Source organism: Eurosta solidaginis, chromosome 2, assembly GCF_040869045.1.
Source record: "Eurosta solidaginis isolate ZX-2024a chromosome 2, ASM4086904v1, whole genome shotgun sequence".
NCBI lineage: Eukaryota > Metazoa > Arthropoda > Insecta > Diptera > Tephritidae > Eurosta > Eurosta solidaginis.
The window spans coordinates 53,953,275-53,975,581 of NC_090320.1; the positions used below are offsets into that span (position 1 = coordinate 53,953,275).

The 22,307-nt window shown below is 34.7% G+C and overlaps 1 protein-coding gene across 1 annotated transcript in view; it reads left to right on the top strand.

The window, feature by feature from the left end:
- Nucleotides 1-21,511, top strand: part of Hrb27C (Heterogeneous nuclear ribonucleoprotein at 27C) — a 36,876-nt gene extending 15,365 nt beyond the window's left edge. The window contains exons 3-4 of the mRNA XM_067765349.1: nt 1,781-2,290; nt 13,660-21,511. Coding sequence (XP_067621450.1) covers nt 1,796-2,290; nt 13,660-14,436 — 1,272 coding nt within the window. The 5' untranslated portion in view covers nt 1,781-1,795 and the 3' untranslated portion in view covers nt 14,437-21,511. The remainder of the gene's footprint in view (nt 1-1,780; nt 2,291-13,659) is intronic.
- The last annotated feature ends 796 nt before the right edge of the window (nt 21,512-22,307 follow it).

The window sequence follows — 22,307 nt, forward strand, 5'->3', positions numbered from 1 at the left end:
TTTTATCTTCTTCTTTTTAATATATAAAAAACACGTGTCACAGGTTTGAGGCCAATGGACTCCTAAACTACTGAACCGATTTTGAATTTGTTTTGCACCCCGTGTGTAGTTTGATCTAACTTGAAATATAGGATAGGTTATATCTCAGTTTATAGTCGCAATATTTTTTTATTGCAATTTTTTTTATTTGTTTATACGTAATATTAAAATTTTACGTATACGCAGTGGCACTCATATTTTCAGGTGGTGCGGATATAATTCCGTGTAATTGCTTGATGTTTAAACAACCTGCTTATCAATAAAAAATATTATAGCGAATAATATCAAGTATAGCACATCACCAGGCCCGCCGATAGGAGGGGTTTCTGAGGGGGCCCACGATTTAGAGGTACTATGACATTTTTTTTTTAATACAGGAGTCTTTAGTTGTTCCATGTGCAATTTTTATCTCTTAATCTCACCCAATCTAATTGGGACGTTTACGAAGCAAGCTTCGATGGATGTACGGGTTAGGGGGCTTAGAATATACTCCCGGCAGATATGCCTGTCGTAAGAGGCGTCTAAAACACCCAAATGGTTCAAAGGGTTGTGTATAGCGCATTAACTTTTTTCCTTTCCCAGTTTGGAGTAAGCAAAACTTCAGGCCGATGGTATCAATGTCGTTTACATACGACAGTAAGTTCAGATGTGTGTCCTTATTGCTACAACAACAACAGTAATTTCAGATTCTTGTTAGATATTATTCCAGAACAGTTAAGGTCTGCAACTTTTATAATTTTCTCCAGTATAAAATTTAAAAGCAATAGGGTGTCACCCTGCAGGAAACCTAGTTTAGTTCAAACTTGTACATCCTTATGAGTTTTCGGGAGGATAGTAGATTTACTGATAGGGCTAATAAGGCGGTTCACGGGTTCATTATCTTCCCCGGCCGTTACAGCCATTAAAAGGAGAGAGAAATATCCCTTCCATAATGTTAGTACTCTCTGGACATCGGTTATAAAGTTGCCATTAATTACAGGAGTTCTCCCCGGGCTTAAAAATCTCCGTTTCGCACTCACCCCTTTCTTGTTGTTGATGTAGCAGTGACTGCACACATCCAATAGGTGCGACCAATCACAAATTGTGATCAATATCCTCTAACGGGGTCTAAGGAAACTTGCTGTTTCAACAGGGGTGGACCATAATGAGAGGGGTATTAGAGGCGTTGGTTCCACAATACAGTTGAAGAGATTGTTGGTGTCATGTATTGACGCATTGCAAGCAGGACATACATCTTGTATGTCGGGGTTGATTCTGGATAGGTTAGAGTTTAACCAGTTACTGTACTGTAATTGAACGTCACACCTAAGATTTTGGGGTGTAAGACAATCGGTAGCGTGGTGCCATCGAAGTGGATGTTCAATATGGTCGACCGTTTTCCCGACCAAGGGCTGTCATTTCAGTGTAAACCCATTTAATTAGTTAGATTGTAGTTGATCTAGTTTTTTCTTCATGGTTTATTTTTTATCTTTTTTTAAAATCGACATGGCTTGAACCCGGTTATAGTCGAATAAGACCACGTTTACATATGCACTTATCTACAATAAATCCCCTATAGATGCTTTATATTTGTTATTTGCAAAACTATTATAAAAGAACACGGCTCATAGTACATGTTTTGTAAGCTTCCATTCTATCACACAATTCCTACATATATAAATACATACATATGTATATGTATATAAAAATGTTAAAATTATTTATGAATTTTGTTAATTTAATTATGGTTTCTTTTTTAAAGAGTCCGCAGAAAATCATGGAGGAAGACGAGAGGGGAAAACTATTTGTGGGCGGCCTTTCATGGGAGACGACACAGGAAAATCTTTCACGTTATTTTTGCCGTTTTGGTGAGATAATTGATTGTGTCGTTATGAAAAATAACGAGAGTGGACGTTCGCGTGGATTTGGCTTTGTAACATTTGCGGATCCTGCAAATGTAAGCCATGTACTGCAAAGTGGACCTCATACACTTGATGGCCGTACCATTGATCCGAAGCCATGTAATCCACGCACGCTTCAGAAACCTAAAAAGGGTGGTGGCTATAAAGTTTTCCTTGGCGGTTTACCATCAAATGTTACTGAAACGGATTTGCGTACATTTTTCGGACGTTATGGCAAGGTCACTGAGGTGGTAATCATGTACGATCAAGAGAAGAAAAAATCTCGCGGTTTCGGTTTTCTTTCATTTGAAGAAGAGTCATCGGTGGAACATGTTACCAATGAACGCTACATTAACCTTAATGGGAAACAGGTAAAAATATATTAATGGAGTTCAGAATTTTGTGCAAATGAACTAGCATCATTGCATTGCAAACAACGGTAGCATATTTTTTACAGTACACTAATAAAATACACCGTTATGCTTTTGCTACGTAATTTCAAAAACGCAACATCAAAAGCCGTAGCTTACTCTTTCAATATTGAACAGCAAAGCATGTCAAAACAAAGGAAAACGTAGCTTATATTTGCTAAACCAACGTTTCCAATGTCAAATACAAAAAATTCTGAATTCCCTTATTATTTATTTAAGTTACGTTATACAAATTGCAAATCAGTAGGCCCGGATTTTTATGCACTATAAACTGGAAAATATGCGCATATAATATGACCAAAAAAATGTGCACTAAACACATAAAGAATATGCAAAAACACTTTTCACATTTATTTTTCCTTTTTTTTTTAAGATTTTAATTAACGCAAAGATATATTGTACTCTTAGTGTGAAAGTCTCCAAATTAATAAAATATACATACATATACATTTTTAAAGTATACAATAAAATAAATAGTTAAGCACTTTTAAAAGTAAAATACCAATAAATTATTTTCAAATCAGTACACATACTTAAAATATTCAGTCTACTTTGTTGATGGCTTTATTGGCAAACAAGATAAATTGTTCTTTAAAATTTTCAAAGTCAAAGCCTTCTCTATTTGGGCGCAAAAATGTTTTGTACAAGGAGAACGTTCTTTCTACTTCAACACTGGTGATTGGGGCGCACTTGAAGCAAGATAAGTGGGTGTCATAACTGCTTTCGTTACAGCTGTCACTTGAGTCCATTTGGTCACTTGAACTTAGCACACCGGATATTACCTTAAGTTCCTGGAACCCAGTATTTTTTTGCAGAACGGCGTTCAATTTCTCCCTTATCTTTTCATCAAGTTACCTTGCACCCATTCAATAATTGTAACAGCAGCCCCCACAATATGCAATTGTTCAGCCAACGATTTTTTCCCTTCCAATTTAGTTATAATATCTGGCAAGAAGTTGTAGTTTGAATTAATATTGGCTAAATGTGCTTCAATAGAATTTGAAGCCATTGCATTTTTTGCCTTCAATATAGAAGAAGCGTCGTCATAATTTAGATCTTTAAGAAATGTTTGAAACTCGTTAAAATTTTCGCAATAATATTTTGCCGCCTTTAACCAGGCTCCCCATCTTGTTAATATTGACTGTGGCGGAAGAGCGATATTGGGAAACATGTTTTTAAGCGCTTCAACACGCAAAGCAGATTTTAGAAATATTTTCCTTACATTAGATATTAAGTCGTCCACATCACTAAAACGGGTTCTAACATCTTCGGCCACTCGATGAATTGCATGTACCAAACAAGTAACGTGCAGTAATATTAGATAAAATACCTTCAGCACTTTTGCTGACTTTACCATATATGGAGCTGCGTCAGTGACATATAAAATAATTTTCGACTTTTCGAAGTCAGGGCCCAATAAATGCATGGAATCATCAAATTGCTCTTGCAATTGTGGAGTGATTTGTGCGTACTAGACAAACGACGTTTAATAAAAAAAAATTTGGAGCTCACATCTTTGTCTGAATGTAATATTCCCACTCAAATGTTTGCTACGAAACGGCCTTGTATGTCAGACGTTTCATCAATTGATACTCACAAAAAGTGGTTCGATTTCTTCAATTTGCGATAAATAGATATCATGGACATAGTCTTTTCTCAAAGTTGACTCGAAAGGAATGGATTCCGTGGCGTATTTTTTTGAAAAACTTGATTAAATGCTGGTTTGTTAACTTCCATAATGGGATATCAGCTGCAATAAATGACTCGCAAAGCTCCATGTAAAACATATTCTTATTGCCCACATACTGTTTAAGCAGGCATTGAGAAGTTTTTTCATCTTGCCTTCTAGAAAGCTCTACGTGCTTCTGGCTCCGCATATGCTGATCAACTTGAAAATTTTTTGCACAGCTAACTCTTTTATTGCAAATTTTGCAAAATAAAATTCCTCCATCGGTTTCGAATATCTCTTTATATTCGTTCACATATTTTGAAAGAGTTCCAATCAAAGTAGTTTTAGTTTTAGGCATTTTTAAACAATTTCTGAATGTACAACAATTTTTTGTGCAAAAAGAAGATAAATAAGAAAACGAATCGCAGAACATAAAATATGTATACCAGTGACACTGGAGGTGAGCAACGTTTAAATTCAAATATAAAAGTATATATTGTTACGAATATTAGCAAAACTAAGGAGTGCTGCCATTTCCAGGCGATGCTAAGCAGTGACGTGAATTCACATCAATAATTCAATCATTATGTATCTACATAAACGAATCAATAATTGCGTCTACACATATGTACACATTCCAACGAGCAACATTTACATACAAGGCAGCGAGAGATGAGATGTCACACACAGATGAATTTACTTATACGATTATGTGTGTGCGGGAGACTGTAAACTACAAACTCACATATGTACATCTGAGAAGCGCTAAAAAGTAGACAATTGTAAACAAGTAGAAACTATATGAGAACTATACACACACGAATATAGTTGGTAAGTTCTGGAAATGGAAGAGCCTAGAAGTATGCAGCGTAAACTATAAAAGCGGGGCAGGCGAGTAAGAAGTAATTCAGTTTGAGTTGAGCAATCAATCAGTTATTGATTAAGCAGGCGATCTGGCGGCCAATAGTAGAGTTTAATTTGAGTTATCAATCAGTTTGGTTATTAAGCCAGCGAGTAGCAAAGTATAAGTGTTATTGTGAAGTACTTTAATAAAGGCCATTTTTCCATTATTCAATATTGGAGTTATTTATTCAACAGTTTAGCGATACGAACTTAGCAGAGGATTGCAAATAAGGGGATTTGCAAGCAAATTCGTTACAATTGGTGTCAGAAGAGGAATTGTTGAATAAATTCCAGAGGACAACAAGGACATGGCAAAGTTCAGTGAATTGAAGATCCAGCAACTAAAGGAGTTGGAGAGCCGTGGATTGAATACAAGCGGCGTTGAACTTCAGGCACGGCTACGAGAGGCAATGGAAGGAGAAGGAATTGATGTGGAAGAGTATGACTTTCATCTTGATGGCGAGGAAATAACAAAAATCGAAGAAACACCGCAGACAATGGCGAACACAGAGTTGAACATGATTTTGGCTGCAATATCTGCTCAAACATCGACAGTGGCTTCTCAACTGGAATCGCAAAGGACAGATATAACATCTCAACTGGCATCTCAACTAGAAGAACAGAAAACGTATATGTCATCTCAACTAGAAGAACAGAAGACGTATATGGTATCCCAGATGGAATCACAAGAAACGCGTATGTCAGAAATGTCGACACAGATTACATCGAAGATGGAAGCACAAGAAACGCGTATATCCGAAATGTCGTCGCAAATGTCATCTCAGCTGGAATCGCAGGAGAACCGTATAACAGCGAAGATTGAAGCACAAGAGGCACGGATATCCGAAATGTCGGCTCAAATTTCAGCACAGATATCATCGCAGATCTCTGCTCAACTGAAAAAGCAAGAAGGACGTATTTCCTCGAAGTTGGAGGCGCAAGATACAAAAATTTTACAGTTTGAAGAAAAAATCGAGGCCGAGGTGGATGCTTTGAGAGGACGTATCGAGCAGTTGCAACTGAATCGCCCAGCAGTTTCAACTAGTAATTCAAAGGTAAAAACACCATCCTTTGACGGTTCTGTTCCTTTCCAGGTGTTTAAGATTCAGTTTGAGAAGACCGCAGCAGTGAACAAATGGAGTTCTGAAGATAAAGTTGCTGCACTATTCGTGGCATTGAAAGGATCTGCTGCTGAAATCCTACAGACTATTCCCGAGGGACAGCGGAACAACTACGAAACATTGATGAGCGCTCTAGAGAGGCGATACGGAAGCGAACACAGGAAGCAGATACACCAAATAGAGTTGCAAAACCGCTACCAAAAACCTAATGAGACTTTGCAGGAGTTTGCGTCAGATGTCGAAAGGCTTGCACATTTGGCGAATGCCGACGCACTTTTGTTGGGAAACGTCGGAACGATACTGAGTATGTGAAGCCAATCCGTCAAGAACAAGCTTTACAAAGTAGTTCTACATTGGCCAAGCAACAGAGTGCGAGAGAACGATCCAGAATAATGAGTAGTAAGATGGAACACAGGTACGACAGGGAAAATAATTCGGAAGGTTTCCGGAATGGAGATTTGGTACTGTTAAACAACCCTCACCGGCGGAAAGGTGTTCCAGCCCAATTTCGGTGCAGGTGGGAAGGCCCGTACAAAGTTGTGAAGAAGATCAGTGATACCATCTACCGCATACAAACCACTGGGAAACCACGGATTAGAAGGGTGGTACATTTGGAGATGCTAGCGGCGTTTATATTGGGAGATTTGTCTGATCGGGACGATCAGACTTAGGTGGAGGGCAGTGTTACGAATATTAGCAAAACTAAGGAGTGCTGCCATTTCCAGGCGATGCTAAGCAGTGACGTGAATTCACATCAATAATTCAATCATTATGTATCTACATAAACGAATCAATAATTGCGTCTACACATATGTACACATTCCGACGAGCAACATTTACATACAAGGCAGCGAGAGATGAGATGTCACACACAGATTTATTTACTTATACGATTATGTGTGTGCGGGAGACTGTAAACTACAAACTCACATATGTACATCTGAGAAGCGCTAAAAAGTAGACAATTGTAAACAAGTAGAAACTATATGAGAACTATACACACACGAATATAGTTGGTAAGTTCTGGAAAAGGAAGAGCCTAGAAGTATGCAGCGTAAACTATAAAAGCGGGGCAGGCGAGTAAGAAGTAATTCAGTTTGAGTTGAGCAATCAATCAGTTATTGATTAAGCACGTGATCTGGCGGCCAATAGTAGAGTTTAATTTGAGTTATCAATCAGTTTGGTTATTAAGCCAGCGAGTAGCAAAGTATAAGTGTTATTGTGAAGTACTTTAATAAAGGCCATTTTTCCATTATTCAATATTGGAGTTATTTATTCAACAGTTTAGCGATACGAACTTAGCAGAGGATTGCAAATAAGAGGATTTGCAAGCAAATTCGTTACAATATGTACGGACATATGTACAAATTGTACAGGTGTACGCAGAAACATTTAGTTAGCTCTCTTTCTCGCTACCCTTATTGTAATACACACAGACTTAATCGGCAATTACCCACTGACGTGTGCCGTAAGTACGGACGTTTGTCGTACGAAACACGTTTGACCGAACCCTCAAGCCCGTAGGAATCAATGTGTGCGTCTGTGTACATGTACATAACATATTTGTGTGTGTATTATTTACAGATAAGCACTGTTGCCATTGACCATTTTGCATGCATGCTCATGGAAACATCAACTTTTTCCAATTTAATTTTTGATGTTGTAAAAGGCTGCACTTAATATTAAATAAATATAAGTAAATTACATATTTATAATCTGCACTTTCACATAATTATTTCGAATTATTTTCTCAATTTTTCAAACTTTAATTAGGTGTTTTTGCATAAAACTGCAAACGGTCAAAAATTAGCGCACAAAAGTTTACTAGGCAACTCTGTCTAGTGAGAGAGCGATCAGCTGACACGTTCTTACGGAAAAAATCAAAATTGTTTTGATTTCTACGTTCCGGGCTACGTACGTACGGGCGTTGCACGTCGGTGAGTTTTCGTTTACATTAGTTACGTTCCATTGAGACTTGAGCGAGATACGGATAGAAATTTAACATGCAAATGCAACAACAACGTGATCCTGATATTTATCTGGTTCAATTTCTGTAGTAGATTTTTTGACAGCTAACCACTTTTGAGTTGGTAGCACTCATGGCTCAACTATATGGTTGGTTCATCTCTACAGCAACAACATACATTTGTTCACATTGCCAAAATCAGAGTGTTGCTGTTAGACGAATGGAATGGAATGAAATCATAAAACTTGGCAGCATTTGTATGTAGTAAGAAAATGTTGTAAATTCGTTGGTTTCATTTTAAGTTTGCCATCTCCTTCTGACAATCTCTACTACAGTGAAATGAAAAAAAAAAAATAAAATCAGCTGGTGAGATGAGCCAACCATATAGTTGAGCCATTGTAGCACTGAACTAAATATGTGTACATTTGTGTATACATAAAAGAATTCGCCATATTTAAAAGCAAAAACACTGAAAGAGTAAACAACTTGAAGATGATGTAAGGAAAATAAATAGTTTGCTTACGTGCGAAACTATTTAAATGTTAATAATTCTATCAGTATCTTAAAATTTTGTGTACGTTTCTTCTTATTTTCAACAAAACAGATATTTTATATTAGTGCTGCCAGTTCTCATAAAGTTGATCCAGATCGTTCCAATGAGATCGTTCCAGAGCCAGAGCTCGATAAACCAATGGAACGGCCCTATTGCACACTCATAAGATAGGTCGTGTCAGCTGATACGTTTTTGGTACGTACGTTCGTGAGTACCTGCCGCATTAAGTGTCCATTACTGATACTTAGCATAGACTTGACTTGAAACTGTCATCTACAGTTCTGATAAATAAACATTGCATGCTACTGACGTTTACATTTTGAGATGACATTTGTTTGTTTCCATTTCATTTGGACATTTTGTCATACAAATTGACATTTATTGATTATGATGCCAGATTGTATGCGCTAAGTGGAGTATACACGTGGCTAAGTTGCCAAGTGTACGCCAAGTCAAGTCAAGTCTATGCTAAGTATCAGTAATGGGCCCTTAACTATATACACATACGCATTGGCAAATGCATTATTGGCCTAAAAACATTTGTTCGATAAGGTTGCCAACTAATCTTGAAATTTATTTAACTGAAATTCACCAAATACTAAAAAAATATGCGACAAAATATACCTTTATGAAAAAATATGCAAATATATGCATAAAGACAAAATATGCAAAAAAATGCACTAACAAATCAATGCCATTTTTACACTTATTTCTTGATTCGAAAAATCGTATAATCTTTAAGTTCCTGTGACTTACCAAAAAAAATATGCAACTGCTGATTATGGTTGGCAACCTTGGTGTCTGAAAGCTAAAGTAATTTGTGCTCCTATTTAAATTTTCAAATTCATTGTTTATTGTGAGCCTTAATTCTTACAACCTGCTTCCAAACATTAACAAACGTGACATTTATCTGTGGAAAATAAGATCCTCTGTCCAGGTGATCTCCAATTTCAACTTTAACTAACTTGGCAGTATATTGCAATTGGTGCTCCTGCTTTGTTGTTGTCAGGCGACTTGATTTTTTGCCACTTTCATCAACTGTGTATCTTCCCGCCAAAAGTTTTATATTCACTGAAGTTTGTGCTTCAAGCTTTATTTTGTGGTTTGCGTCTTTGCTAATCATTATAATCTAAGCTGCGTTAGAGCTGTCATCCAGTTTCTTCGAGGATTATTTTTGGCCCGTTTTTTTTTCGAACACTATGGATCCAGTCAGTGGTAAGCGTCGTGATGACGACCTTAATAACGAGGTTGATAGCGCCAAAAAGGTGCCACGGATCAGCGACTTCTCTCATAGTTTAATGTATAGCATGGATCAGCGCTTTGCTAAGTTCAACGATCTGATTGCTAAGTAAATTTTGGACTCGGAAAAAAGGCTCATTGAATTCGTATGCAAAAAACTAGAAGACAAATTTGTGGTGCTGAAGAAAGAGGTCAGTGAGCTTAATGCAAGAGTTACTCAGCTGGAGAGCGTGCTCAAGGGCGTTGATTATCTCGAAGAGGAAGTAAAAACACTCAAAAACAATGCGTCAAAGCAAGAGCGCCATATTGCCGCAAGTGAAGTCCGTGTACACGGAATTCCCTTTAAGGAAGGAGAAAACTTAACAAGTGTCTTTCATCACCTCTGTTCCACTCTTAGTTTGCAACCAATTCCTATAATGAGCATTTTTCGGCTACGGAAACTAGACAACAGCGTGACAGATCCGGCCGTAATAATAAAATTTCAGTCGCCGACAGACCGAAACAAATTGCTAAAAAGTATAAGCACCTTTAGGCGCCAAAACAATCCAAACATCAAGGGTCTGCAATTAGTTCATGTGGGCATAAATTCAAATGCTTCGATTTATGTAAATGCTTCGCTGTCCAGGCTAAACTATGCGATCTTCAAGGCAGCGATCCGTCTAAAGAAGAAAAGAAAGGTAGTAGCGGTTTTTTCTAAGAAGGGTCTGGTACATATCAGACGAACAGCCAACGCCAGCCCTGAAGCAATACATAGCTTGGATTTTCTAGAGCGTCTTGAGAATACCGGTGAAGAAAGCGCTAGTTCCTTTCGAGATGATGATGCGCCAACGAGTAATGATCCTGATGAACAGCAACAATAAATTAATTTCTATGTATGGTATATTACTTAAGTTCTTCCGTCTCTTCGTTTCCGTCTTTATCTCTCCCTATCATACTTGTAAACATTCATTTATGTTGTTTATTGTTACACATCGCAGAGCTTCTTTAAATCTAATAGATAGTGATGGTCGTAGACTATAGGTTGTCTAGTTCCAAAGACTGCTTACATACACTGTTGCGCGTATTCAGCAAACGGTCTAAAGGGCTCAAAGTCATCCATCTCAATGCGCAAAGCCTATATAAAAAACTGGATGAATTGAGATTCATATCTGAAGGTTCTGATATAGATGTTATATGTATTTCCGAAACCCGGTTTTCTTCATGTCACAAAAATGATTTGGTGCAACTAAATGGATATCAACTTTTCAGGGCTGATAGACGTGGTCATGGTGGTGGTGTTGCTATATATGTTAAAGTAGTTTATCCTGTAAACTTTACTGTAGTGCTAGTCAAAGTGATTCTGTCGAATATGTGTTCGTAGACGTGTTCTCTATAAATAATGAAAATCTTATCGGCTGTGCATACACACCTAATCGTGGAGTTGACTTCTCTGGCTTTATTGAATTTCTCGAGCCTCTACTTATAAGCTATGATAATATAATCATCGCTGGGGATTTCAACTCCAACCTTCTCGTCGACTCAACTCTAAAGCTAAGTATGGAGTATCTTGTGCTCTTTCCCACCAATTTAACTTCACCTACACACTTTACTGACTCAAATTCTTCTTTGTTGGATTTATTTTTTGTGAATGATCCCCTGAAATTGCGTCACTACGATCAATTGTCTGCATCTTGCTTTTCAAAAAACGAGCTTATATTTCTTAGTTACAACTTTCAAACGTCACACAGCCAATGTTCCTTTACGTATCGTGATTTTAGAAGCATAGGTTACAGTTCCCTTAATGCAGCGGTGGAGTCGGTCGAATGGACGTACGCTAATATCGGTCGATGACCAGGCATCATTCCTACAGAACCATATTATTAGGCTTTTCGACAACCATGTGCCAGTGAAACTCAAAGCTGCTACACACAATAATACCCCTTGGTTTTGTGCCAATCTAAAACACTTAATTCACCAGCGTAACCTTGCTTACTCCCGATGGAAAAGATACAAAACCCTGGAGGCTCACAACTGCTTCAAAGCAGCTAGTATCGCTGCAAACAAAGCCACTAGGTCAGCTAAGCAGAAATTTTATAATAACAAGTTTAGTTCTGCTTTGCATCGAAGAAAACTTTGAAGTCGATTAAAGATATTGGTATCGGAAAATCCAAATGTGACATTTCTGTCCTCCCTGATGTAGACATTAACGAGATAAATATAAATTTTGTAAATCTGCCAATCTCAACTGACAATATATGTGCTGACAATTATTGTACTCGTGCTAATGTCGATTTTGGTCCTCTTGAGTTTGTGTCGATGATTGTGATGTCGTTCAAGCCATTCTTTCTGTAAAGTCTAATGCTATGGGGTTTGATGGTATATGTCCGAAATTTTTAAAAATAATTCTTCCTAAAATCCTTCCTCACCAGATAAATACTTATGTGCAGGATAATAAACTCACAGATTCCCAGTCTGGATTCAGGCCAAATCGTAGCTGTAAAACGGCGCTGCTATCGGTGATAGAGGAATTCGAGTACAAGTTGAAAAATTGTGACTATGTGTGCAATAGGAAACTTAAAGTTGTTTATAACAACATTGCTAGATACGTCTATGGGTTGCAAAGACTTGCCCACGTCTCTCATCATGCTGACAGGTTGCTAAACATTTCTTTCGATAACCTTATTAAACTTAAAACGCTCGCTATGCTACATAAGTTAATATGTATGAAGGAACCTGACTATCTGTATCGGAGGCTAAATTTTCTCTAGTCGTCTAGATCTGTTCTCCTTACCCACTTCAGACATCGTATGCTAATATCTGATCGCCAGTTCTTCATTACTTCCATACGTCTTTGGAACTCGCTGCCTTCTAGACTTAGGCTTATAAGCAATGCTCTGCTCTTCAATAAAGAATTAACAAGTTTCTATAATAACCTAGACAATTAAAATACTGATTTCTGACTAAGTAAATGTACTCTATCATTCGTTTATTTATTTATTTATTATTTATTAAATATTTATTGTAACCTTTTCTTAGTCGTGGTCATTAGCTTTAAGTTTCAAGTTTAAATTGTTCCTATTTTATGCCTTTTACCGACTAGCACTATAAAATAATTTTTGCCAAATTGTTGTGGTAGGATGAATTGCCTAATAAATACAAATACATAGAAATCCGGGCCCTACAAATCAGTATTCACTATCGCTAAGATAATAAGTTTAATAAAAAAAAATTGTTTTTATTTGTCTAAACAAGTATTTCATTTCGTAAAAAAATTGTCAATTATTCGCCCGGATAACTTTTTTAAAAGTTATTAAGGAGAAAAAAAGAAAAAAAATATTTAAAAACTAGATAAAAATGTTAAAATACATTTTCCGAACAGTTGGAACTCCTTTCAAACTGCTGCGCTTTATAAAAAAAATTGGAAGTAACTGCTTTCTGCTATTTTCGATAGTAACTCATTATGAAAGGTAAAATCACAAATTTTATTTTAAAACATTTTAAAATGGTTGGAGGGGGGGGGGGGGGGGGGAGAAGAAAGAAAACTAGATCACTAACAAGTTTGCCAAAAATGAGAAAATCGCCCAACGCCACGACGAGTTATGAAGAAAGGTTTAATTTGTTCAGGAAAACCAAAAGTACTAATAATTTGGAAACAAATTGGAATTTCGAAAAACATCAACACAGTTTTGTTTTATTTATTTATGGCAAAAAAACCCTAAAGAAAAACTTTGATACACTTTAGAAAATTTAACCCTATTTTGTTTAAACAATTTTATTTTTAAATATACCTAAATAGTTCCAAAGTACAAGTTCAAAAATTACTCAAACCAATCTCGATTTTTTGTATATATGTATATATATTTGAATTTCTTTTTTTAGGTTGAGATTAAAAAGGCGGAACCACGTGATGGATCTGGCGGGCAAAGCACCAATAACAGTAATGTTAGTGGTGGTTACGGCAAACTTGGCAACGAATGCAACCATTGGGGACCCCATCATGCACCAATCAACATGATGCAAGGACAGAACGGTCAAATGGGTGGGCCCCCACTCAATATGCCCATTGGTGCACCAAATATGATGCCAGGCTATCAAGGATGGGGAACTTCACCACAACAGCAAGGATATGGCTATGGTAATAGTGGTCCCGGTTCATATCAGGGCTGGGGTGCACCACCAGGACCCCAAGGACCACCACCACAATGGTCAAACTACGCTGCTGGCCCACAACAAACACAAGGTTATGGTGGCTATGATATGTATAATTCAACTTCAACTGGCGGGCCATCAGGTCCTTCAGGTGGTGGTAGCTGGAATTCGTGGAATATACCACCAAATTCGGCTGGTCCAACTGGTGCACCAGGTGGTGCAGCCGGCAGCGCTACGGATATGTATTCACGCGCTCAAACATGGGGAGCTGGTGGACCATCAACCACTGGTCCAGTAGGTGGTATGCCACGAACAGGCCCAGGTAATTCAGCATCGAAATCGGGTTCAGAATATGATTACGGTGGTTATGGCTCTGGATATGATTATGACTATAGCAATTATGGTAAACAAGACGGTGGTGCTACTAATTATGGCGCCGGACCACGTTCAGCGTATGGTAATGACAGTGCCACACAACCACCATACGCCGCCTCACAGGCAGTCTAAGACGCATTATAATTAGTCTAAGCAACACTTAACACGTGCAAATTGCAGCATATGTAACGCAATACATATATATTATGTATTTTGTTTGTATTGAACGCGGCTTTTTGGGCGTGTTTGGTGTAAAAAGTAAAGATACAATTTTAAGATTAGCGTCTATTCATTCAGTTCAGTTGTTGAAATTATTTACTAACTATATATATATATAATACTACATAAATACTAAATATAAAGTTTATATACATACCTTACTTATATATTGTGGAAAATGGACAACACATGAAAAAAATCAAACAAATGTAAAAGTATATTCATAATATATAAACAAAATCAGGCGTACATTTAATAAACATCAAAAACACTGCTACCATCCATTGAAAAAATACATATTTACATACATACATACCGACACTGACTTTAAAACAAAACGTAGCTTAAAAATACAAGCAAAAAGTAAGTTCAAAATTTCTAGAAAGAAAGAAAAGAAATACATTTTAGAGAACGCATAACGTAACTGTTCATTAATTAATGCTAGCATAAATTTGTTAGAACGAATCAACTGGTACAGTGTTATACAGTTAGAGTATGCAGGACTGTAGATAAAGAAGAGGGAGCGATTTTACATTTACTATATATTGTGTTAATTAGGGGCTACATAACTACTATTTAATATTTATTTTTGCATGAATTATTAATATAATAATTGTATTAATTCCCAAAATAAACGCTCGCTTTTATACACAATAAAATAATTTTTAGATGATTACATATTTTCGGTAATACATTTATACTTAGCGTGTTTATAAGCTGTAACTAAACATTTAAATAAGAATTTTAGTATTTAAGGAGTTGTTTTTTTTTTTTTTTTTTAATTTTTAACACGCGCTCCCAGTAATATTAACTTTTAGTTTCACTACATTAGGAATTTGTTTATATAGATATATATAAAAATAGTACATACATATAAATTTGTAGCACATTGGCGCGCGTTGACGCATTTAGGACACTACAGTCTTAACTCTACTAGAGCGCAGTTCCAGTTGATTTATTTATTTACATGCATTTTTTTTGCGTTTTCTTACTACTAAATAGTGTTGTTAAATTTGTCAAAAGGAAAAATAAGATAGATAAAATTGGATTTAGTGTAACCAAATTGTATACGTCAACATAAGTATAGAAAATAAAAACGAGCCTTAGTGACAGAATTAAAACGACGTACATACATATATTTGAAATAGTATATTACATTATGTAATACTTTAATGAAATAGTAACACATGTGCGCATGTGCTAACGCAATTTGGATAAATGTAAATTTAAAAAAATTGCTGCGCAGCTACAAAATGAATTGTAAACAAGCAGGAAACCGACAAACTCATTTAACCGATATGTAGAAGAGACAACAACAACAATTATGTGTGAGACAATAAATATGTGTCAACATATTTATGATCACATTTATTAAGTGTATCGGCGCCCTTCATTTCAGAAACATGAATGTGTAAGCAATTTATAGAAATCAATCACATTTATGTAGGTATGATTCTTATTTCTTATCGTAATGACTAACAGTTCAATCAATTTCCGCACTCCATTCAATCATTAAATGTACCAAATATAATTTTTGCAATTTCGTAAAATTCAAAATAATGAAAAATTAATCATTATAAGCCATTAGCCAAATTTTAAATAGTACTGTTACAATATGTGACCCACCCGGTCTATGAAAAGGTGGCTTATGACTGAAAAAAAGTTTCCACTTTTTTTCTGGTTTCGGTAGTTTTTGAGACGCTCTTTCACGTGGTGAACACTAGAAATTCCTCATTTGCTTAGAAGTGTACTAAAAATGTAGAGAAAGAAGAGCAGAAATGAAAGCCTTTGGTTCCTTCGATGCCACTTTGGTGGCTGGTGAAGCATCCTCAGATTTTTTAATAGCATTTTTTTCGATGGCAATGTGTAGAGCTATCTACTTTATTTAAAAATATTATATTTTTGTAAATTATTTTTGAATATTCACCCCTATTACGGTTGTCAACGTCAACCATCACTTCGTATCGTCGTCGACATCACGTCGTATCAATATCAATGTCACGTCAATGCATAATTGGTATTTACTAAGGCAATGTATTGATGTCGACGCGATATCGATAAAAATACGATCCCTATATTTTTGACAGCCTGTTTATTTACAATTTGTATTGAGTTAATTTTTTCTTTTGTGGACAATTTGTGGATCTAAATAACTGCTGAAATCTATTAGTGCACAATTAAGCATTCCGGGCAAAATACACACAAGGAATTTGTTTACGAACTTTAGTGAATAGAATTTAGTGATTTGATTTCTCTTTAGTAAACCATTAGCAACTCCCTACCTCCCAGAGCGTGGTGCACTAATGGATAACTTAATCGAATTCGGGAGGGGTATCAAAATACCCGAATTGACCTCGGTATTAATAATAAATTTTTAATGAACCACTTGAAAGCTTGCAACAGTTTTTGCAAATATTTACTAATGCAAGTGAAATTTTTATATTCCGACTTCGGATTATTAAAATCGAGGTCAATACGTGACTTTTGGTACCTCTCCTGAATTTTTGGGCGTGTTTTAGCAGTCGACCGCTATCCTAGAACATTACCACAATTCTACTAAACTGACTGTTGTTGGTTATTTTGACTCTTTTCTGAAATTGAATAAAAAATTAATAAATAAGAAGCATAAAAATCATAAAAAAGCATATTTTTTGAATTTTTAATAGTTGAATTCTGTATTTCCGCGCTTGTCGTCACCAAAAACTGTGTCGACAAACTTTGTGTCGCGTCACGTCAACACAACTTCAATATTGTTATAGCCAATACCAAAAAAGCGTCAACACCTATCAATAGTTATCGACGTTGACGCCGATACCAATTCATGAGCGTCGACACAAATTTTCTCACTATTGACAACCGTAATAGGGGTGATTATTTCAAAAAGAAAATTTTCTTGTCAGTATTTATAAATTTTCAATATGACGCCATTATATTTGGTAATAAACCAAATATTTATTTTATTTTAAAAATTTATTTTTATTTATTTTTTTAGTTTCAATATTTTAATACTAATTAGAATTTTCATTTTTTTTGAAGTATTCAAAACGTTTCAAGTTTAAACGAAAACGTAATTAAAAATTATTTTAAAAATTAAAGTACAAAGTAGTTAACACTATATATAGTTTAGAATAAAAAAAAAATATTAATATTCATATTGAAAATTTTCGTTTTGAAATAATATTCAAAATAAAATAATTCAAAAATAATTTACAAAAATATAATATTTTTAAATAAAGTAGATAACTACACAATGGAGCCAAAATATCGGTCAGAAACTGGTTTGTGCTTTGCCTTTTGGGCATGACTGTTCATAATGCAAAAGGAAAACTACTAAGAAACTGAAGAAATGCATTGTTTATCTTTAACAGCTGTTTCTCGCAATTTCTTTTTTGAGTCATAAGCCACCTTTTCATAGACCCGGGTCACATATATTGTTTTTTTTTTCATGCCGTGGATACAAAAAAGAAAATACACAACCCCCATTGTGAATATCGATCGCAGCGGATAATCGCCAGCTAAGCAACTATCGATAAAGTTTGCTATTACGAGCACCGATTTTTCGTTACATAAACGACTCTAAAGAGCATTGAAATTTATAAAAATAATTTCTTAAGAGTAAGTTGCTCATAGTAAAGCAATAGGTATTCAAAGCACATAATACGAATCATCAAAACACGATACAATTGTCAAACGTCGATTATACCAACTGCAAAATGACAATCATAATAGCGGAGAAGTAGGCAAAATGCATGCGAAAAATTAAAAAAAAGAATTTGCACTCGGTCCCGAAAGTTGATCCTAAAAATAATACGCCAAAATTTATAAGAGCGTAATGACGTCATTGTTTTTTTTTTATTTGCAATGGTCAGCAATTTTTAGTTGAAGCAACAGTTGCGCCATAAAACAAATAATCCCCTTGAAATTTAACAGGTATGTTTAAACGTTCATGGGTTTCGAAAATTTTTGTATTTGTTACTATAGCCGTTATTATAGTTTCCTTGTACGCATAAGACGATTTTGGTATAAAATAAACGATCGCACTTACGACACAAAATCGGCAATACTTCCCAATAAACATTTTTGTCAATTCTCAGTTTGAGATACATTTGAGAATCAGTCCATTTCTCATATTTCAAACGTTAGTTTTCAAATGCATTTCAAATAACCGTTGATAGCATTCTCAAGCTAAAAGGCACATTTTTAATATGGAATTTTTCTTTATTTTGAAATTGAGAATTTTTGGATTCTCAACTTTTTCTCAAACGAGAATAAAGCGGAACGAAATGGAATCCACTGTTGTGCCACTTTCGGTAAGCAAATTTATTATTTGCCTCACTTCACTTTTAACTCGTTTAGATTTATGCAAAATGTAGTACAATATCACATAATATTATTAAAATGTATAAATACTTCCGTATTTTTTCACTTGTATGTTCACCTTCACTCAATAAAATCGCTTGTTTACATTTCCAGCTGAAGTATGCAAATTAGAGATCGACAAATTATCAACGGCACTATGGATGGCACTATCGATAGCATTGATGTAAAATAAGCATGTTGTACTATGTTTTATTTTATTTTTGGGTTTCATGAACACTTATTATGTACTTTAAAATTTAGACACATTGGCGCAAAAAGTATTCACATTATTATTAAGGAAAACATTCCATGATATCGATGGATTTCAACCAGAATGAAATGAAATGCAAGTATATCTCAAACCATTCTCAAGTTGAGGAACAACGTTTGAGAAAAAGTTGAGAGAATATTTAGCTTCAAATGATTAATAATGCTGAATATCAAACTGAGAATTAATGTTTTCTCAAACATTTGAGAGAAAAAAATTTTCATGTATGTCTCAAATTATTCTCAAGTTGAAGATCGACATTTGAGAAAATATTTTGTTTCAAATGATAAATATTGTTGAATATCAAACTAAGAATCAATGTTTTTCTCAAACATTTGAGATTTTTCTTTTCAGTGTTTGTTGGGTTAACATTCATATATGCGCCTGATGAGAGGGCGTTGGTATAATAAAATATACATATATGTGACCCAGCCTATGAAAAGGTGGCTTATGACTCAAAAAAGAAATTGCGAGAAACAGCTCTTAACAGCTGTTTTTTTTTTGAGTCATAAGCCACCTTTTCATAGGCCGGGTCTCATATATTCACCTACGCATACAATTTACCGAGATTTATTAATACAAAAATAAGGACAGTTCAAAATAAGAGACAAAAATTAACAAAAAATTACACATTTGAATTTAATAAGAATAAATTATAGAGATAATAGTAAAAGGAACGTTTTAATTAGCAGTAAATAGAGTGTATGTTATTAGTTATTACAAGTGCATACATACATACATACAACGTAATAGCATATGTATTTACATATATGATGTAGCCTATATATATATGTATATAAATACATAGTTTTTTAAAGATGAATATTACGACAAAAAAAGTAAATGGTATAAGTACATAGTAATAAACGCGATAAGCCTGTTGAAATCGTTATGTGTTTTTGAGAAAGGTTATAGCTGTGCTACGTTGCTGTTACGCAACGTGGACAACGACGTTGAAGACGATAATGACGACGACTTTACAACTTATGTTAAATTTACTTTATTAGAAAAAATCTGCATTTGCTATTTCATCATCAAATTATCTCTAGTATGTCTTATTTAACTACTTTACTGAATATTTATTAATTAAATTAAATAACGTTAGGCGTGGCAGTTACATACATACGTAGATAAACACAACATTTTAAATTTGGTTATATATGTGACCCGGCCTATGAAAAGGTGGCTTATGATTAAAAAAAAAACAGCTGTTAACAGCTGTTTCTCGCAATTTCTTTTTTGAGTCATAAGCCACCTTTTCATAGACCGGGTCACATATATAAAGCTTTCTCTTTTTTTATATCTACAATTTTTGTGGTGAGAGTTTACATTTATTTCTCCTTCTATTATCTTCAATATACGCCACAACTCAGTTACATATAAACTTTTATATACATACATAAATTAACATAATTATAATAACACATGCTTACGAATAAAGATGTTACAAAAGGATTAAGCTAAAAATATACAAATTATAATATGTATTTTTGTTTTGTTTGAAATGAAAAAAAAAACACAACAACAAAATGGTGGTAGCCAGTGTTCGCGCAAATATCACCGAGCGAGCCTAAAATAAACGCATATAAAAACAACAAAAATAGTAAACAAAAAACGTAAAAAATAAAAATAAAAAAACTAAAAATAAACAAATAAAAAATATTAAAACGCTAAATAGTCTATAATATAACAAGAGAGAACCTGACGTAATTATTAAATTTTAATATAAATAAATAACAAATTAATGCAAACACATTCATATACATACTATAAAGCAAACAAAAAGCCTACATAACTAAATTACATATTAATGCAGAATACAAAGCAAACAAAACGTAATATTACAATTTATTATCTTAACACATACCTACAATGTACTACATTTAAATTTATGTAAAATTAATCGTAATCGTAATGATAACTAATTTAAAAAAGCAACAAAATAAGTTTACACATATTTGATAGAACGAATGCTAAATTACAATTACAAGAAAAAAACAAAAATGGAACAACCCTAAATTTAATGTACGCTAGTATAAAATTTTAACACGTAAAACATACATACATATACCTAAATTAAAGAGAGAAAGCAGCAACCACTTGATGCAAAGTTAAAAATGTAAACGTAACGTAAAGTAAAGTTAAAGAAGTTTAATTAATTTAAAAGCAAGAAGAAAAAAACAAAAAAAAAAAAAACAAACAATACCAACACTGACTGTTAATTGTAAAACAATTTCTTTAATGATTATGATTTACTATAAATTTAAAAGTTTACATTTTAATTGAATATATTTACTATGAATACATACATATATTATTATTACTATATAAATATATATACAATATATATATTTAAATACATGCATACATACTTATTATCAAATATCGTAATTAAAAGTGAAATACTATTTAACAAAAAAAAAAAAAACATGACAATGATGACGGGATGAGCCAGTTGTTGGGACACGCATACAGACGTTAGCGAAGCATAACTGTTTATTGCTTGTACAGCGCTACATTGCAGACGAACGTAAGCGCAGTCTTAACTAAGCATATCCTTGATATGGTGCCTAAGGTACATTTTCCAAATCTAATGCCAAAGATCATCTACTGACATGACTCCAATCACAGGAGGTTTGCTCGGTTGACAATTTTTTTTCTATTGCAGCCGTCTTGCTCCCAAATCGAATTGACATTAGCTAACTGTGTGTTTAAACGGTTGTATTTAGCTTGACTGTTCTGTGAAAACAATACAATGACAAGCCGGCCGCACGGCCGTTCTGAAGGAATTTTGAAATTGAAATTTAAGTAACTTCCCGATAAGATACAAGCTTGAAACTTGGAATATAGTTCAGAACCAGATGACAATATACTAATAAGAAAAAAATCGCCGCTAGGTGGCGCATGGATCGAACTATTTAAAAAAAATCGTATTTGTGTCTGATTGGGCTCATATTTGGAACACATAATACATACAAGAATAAAAAGCGACCTATGAAAAAAATCGTCACTAGGTGGCGCAAGGATCGAGATATTCACAAAAATCGCATTTGTGGTCCGATTAGGCTCATATTTGGAACACATAATATGTACAAGAATAACAAGCGACCTATGAAAAAAAACGTCACTAGGTGGCGCAAGGATCGAGATTCACAAA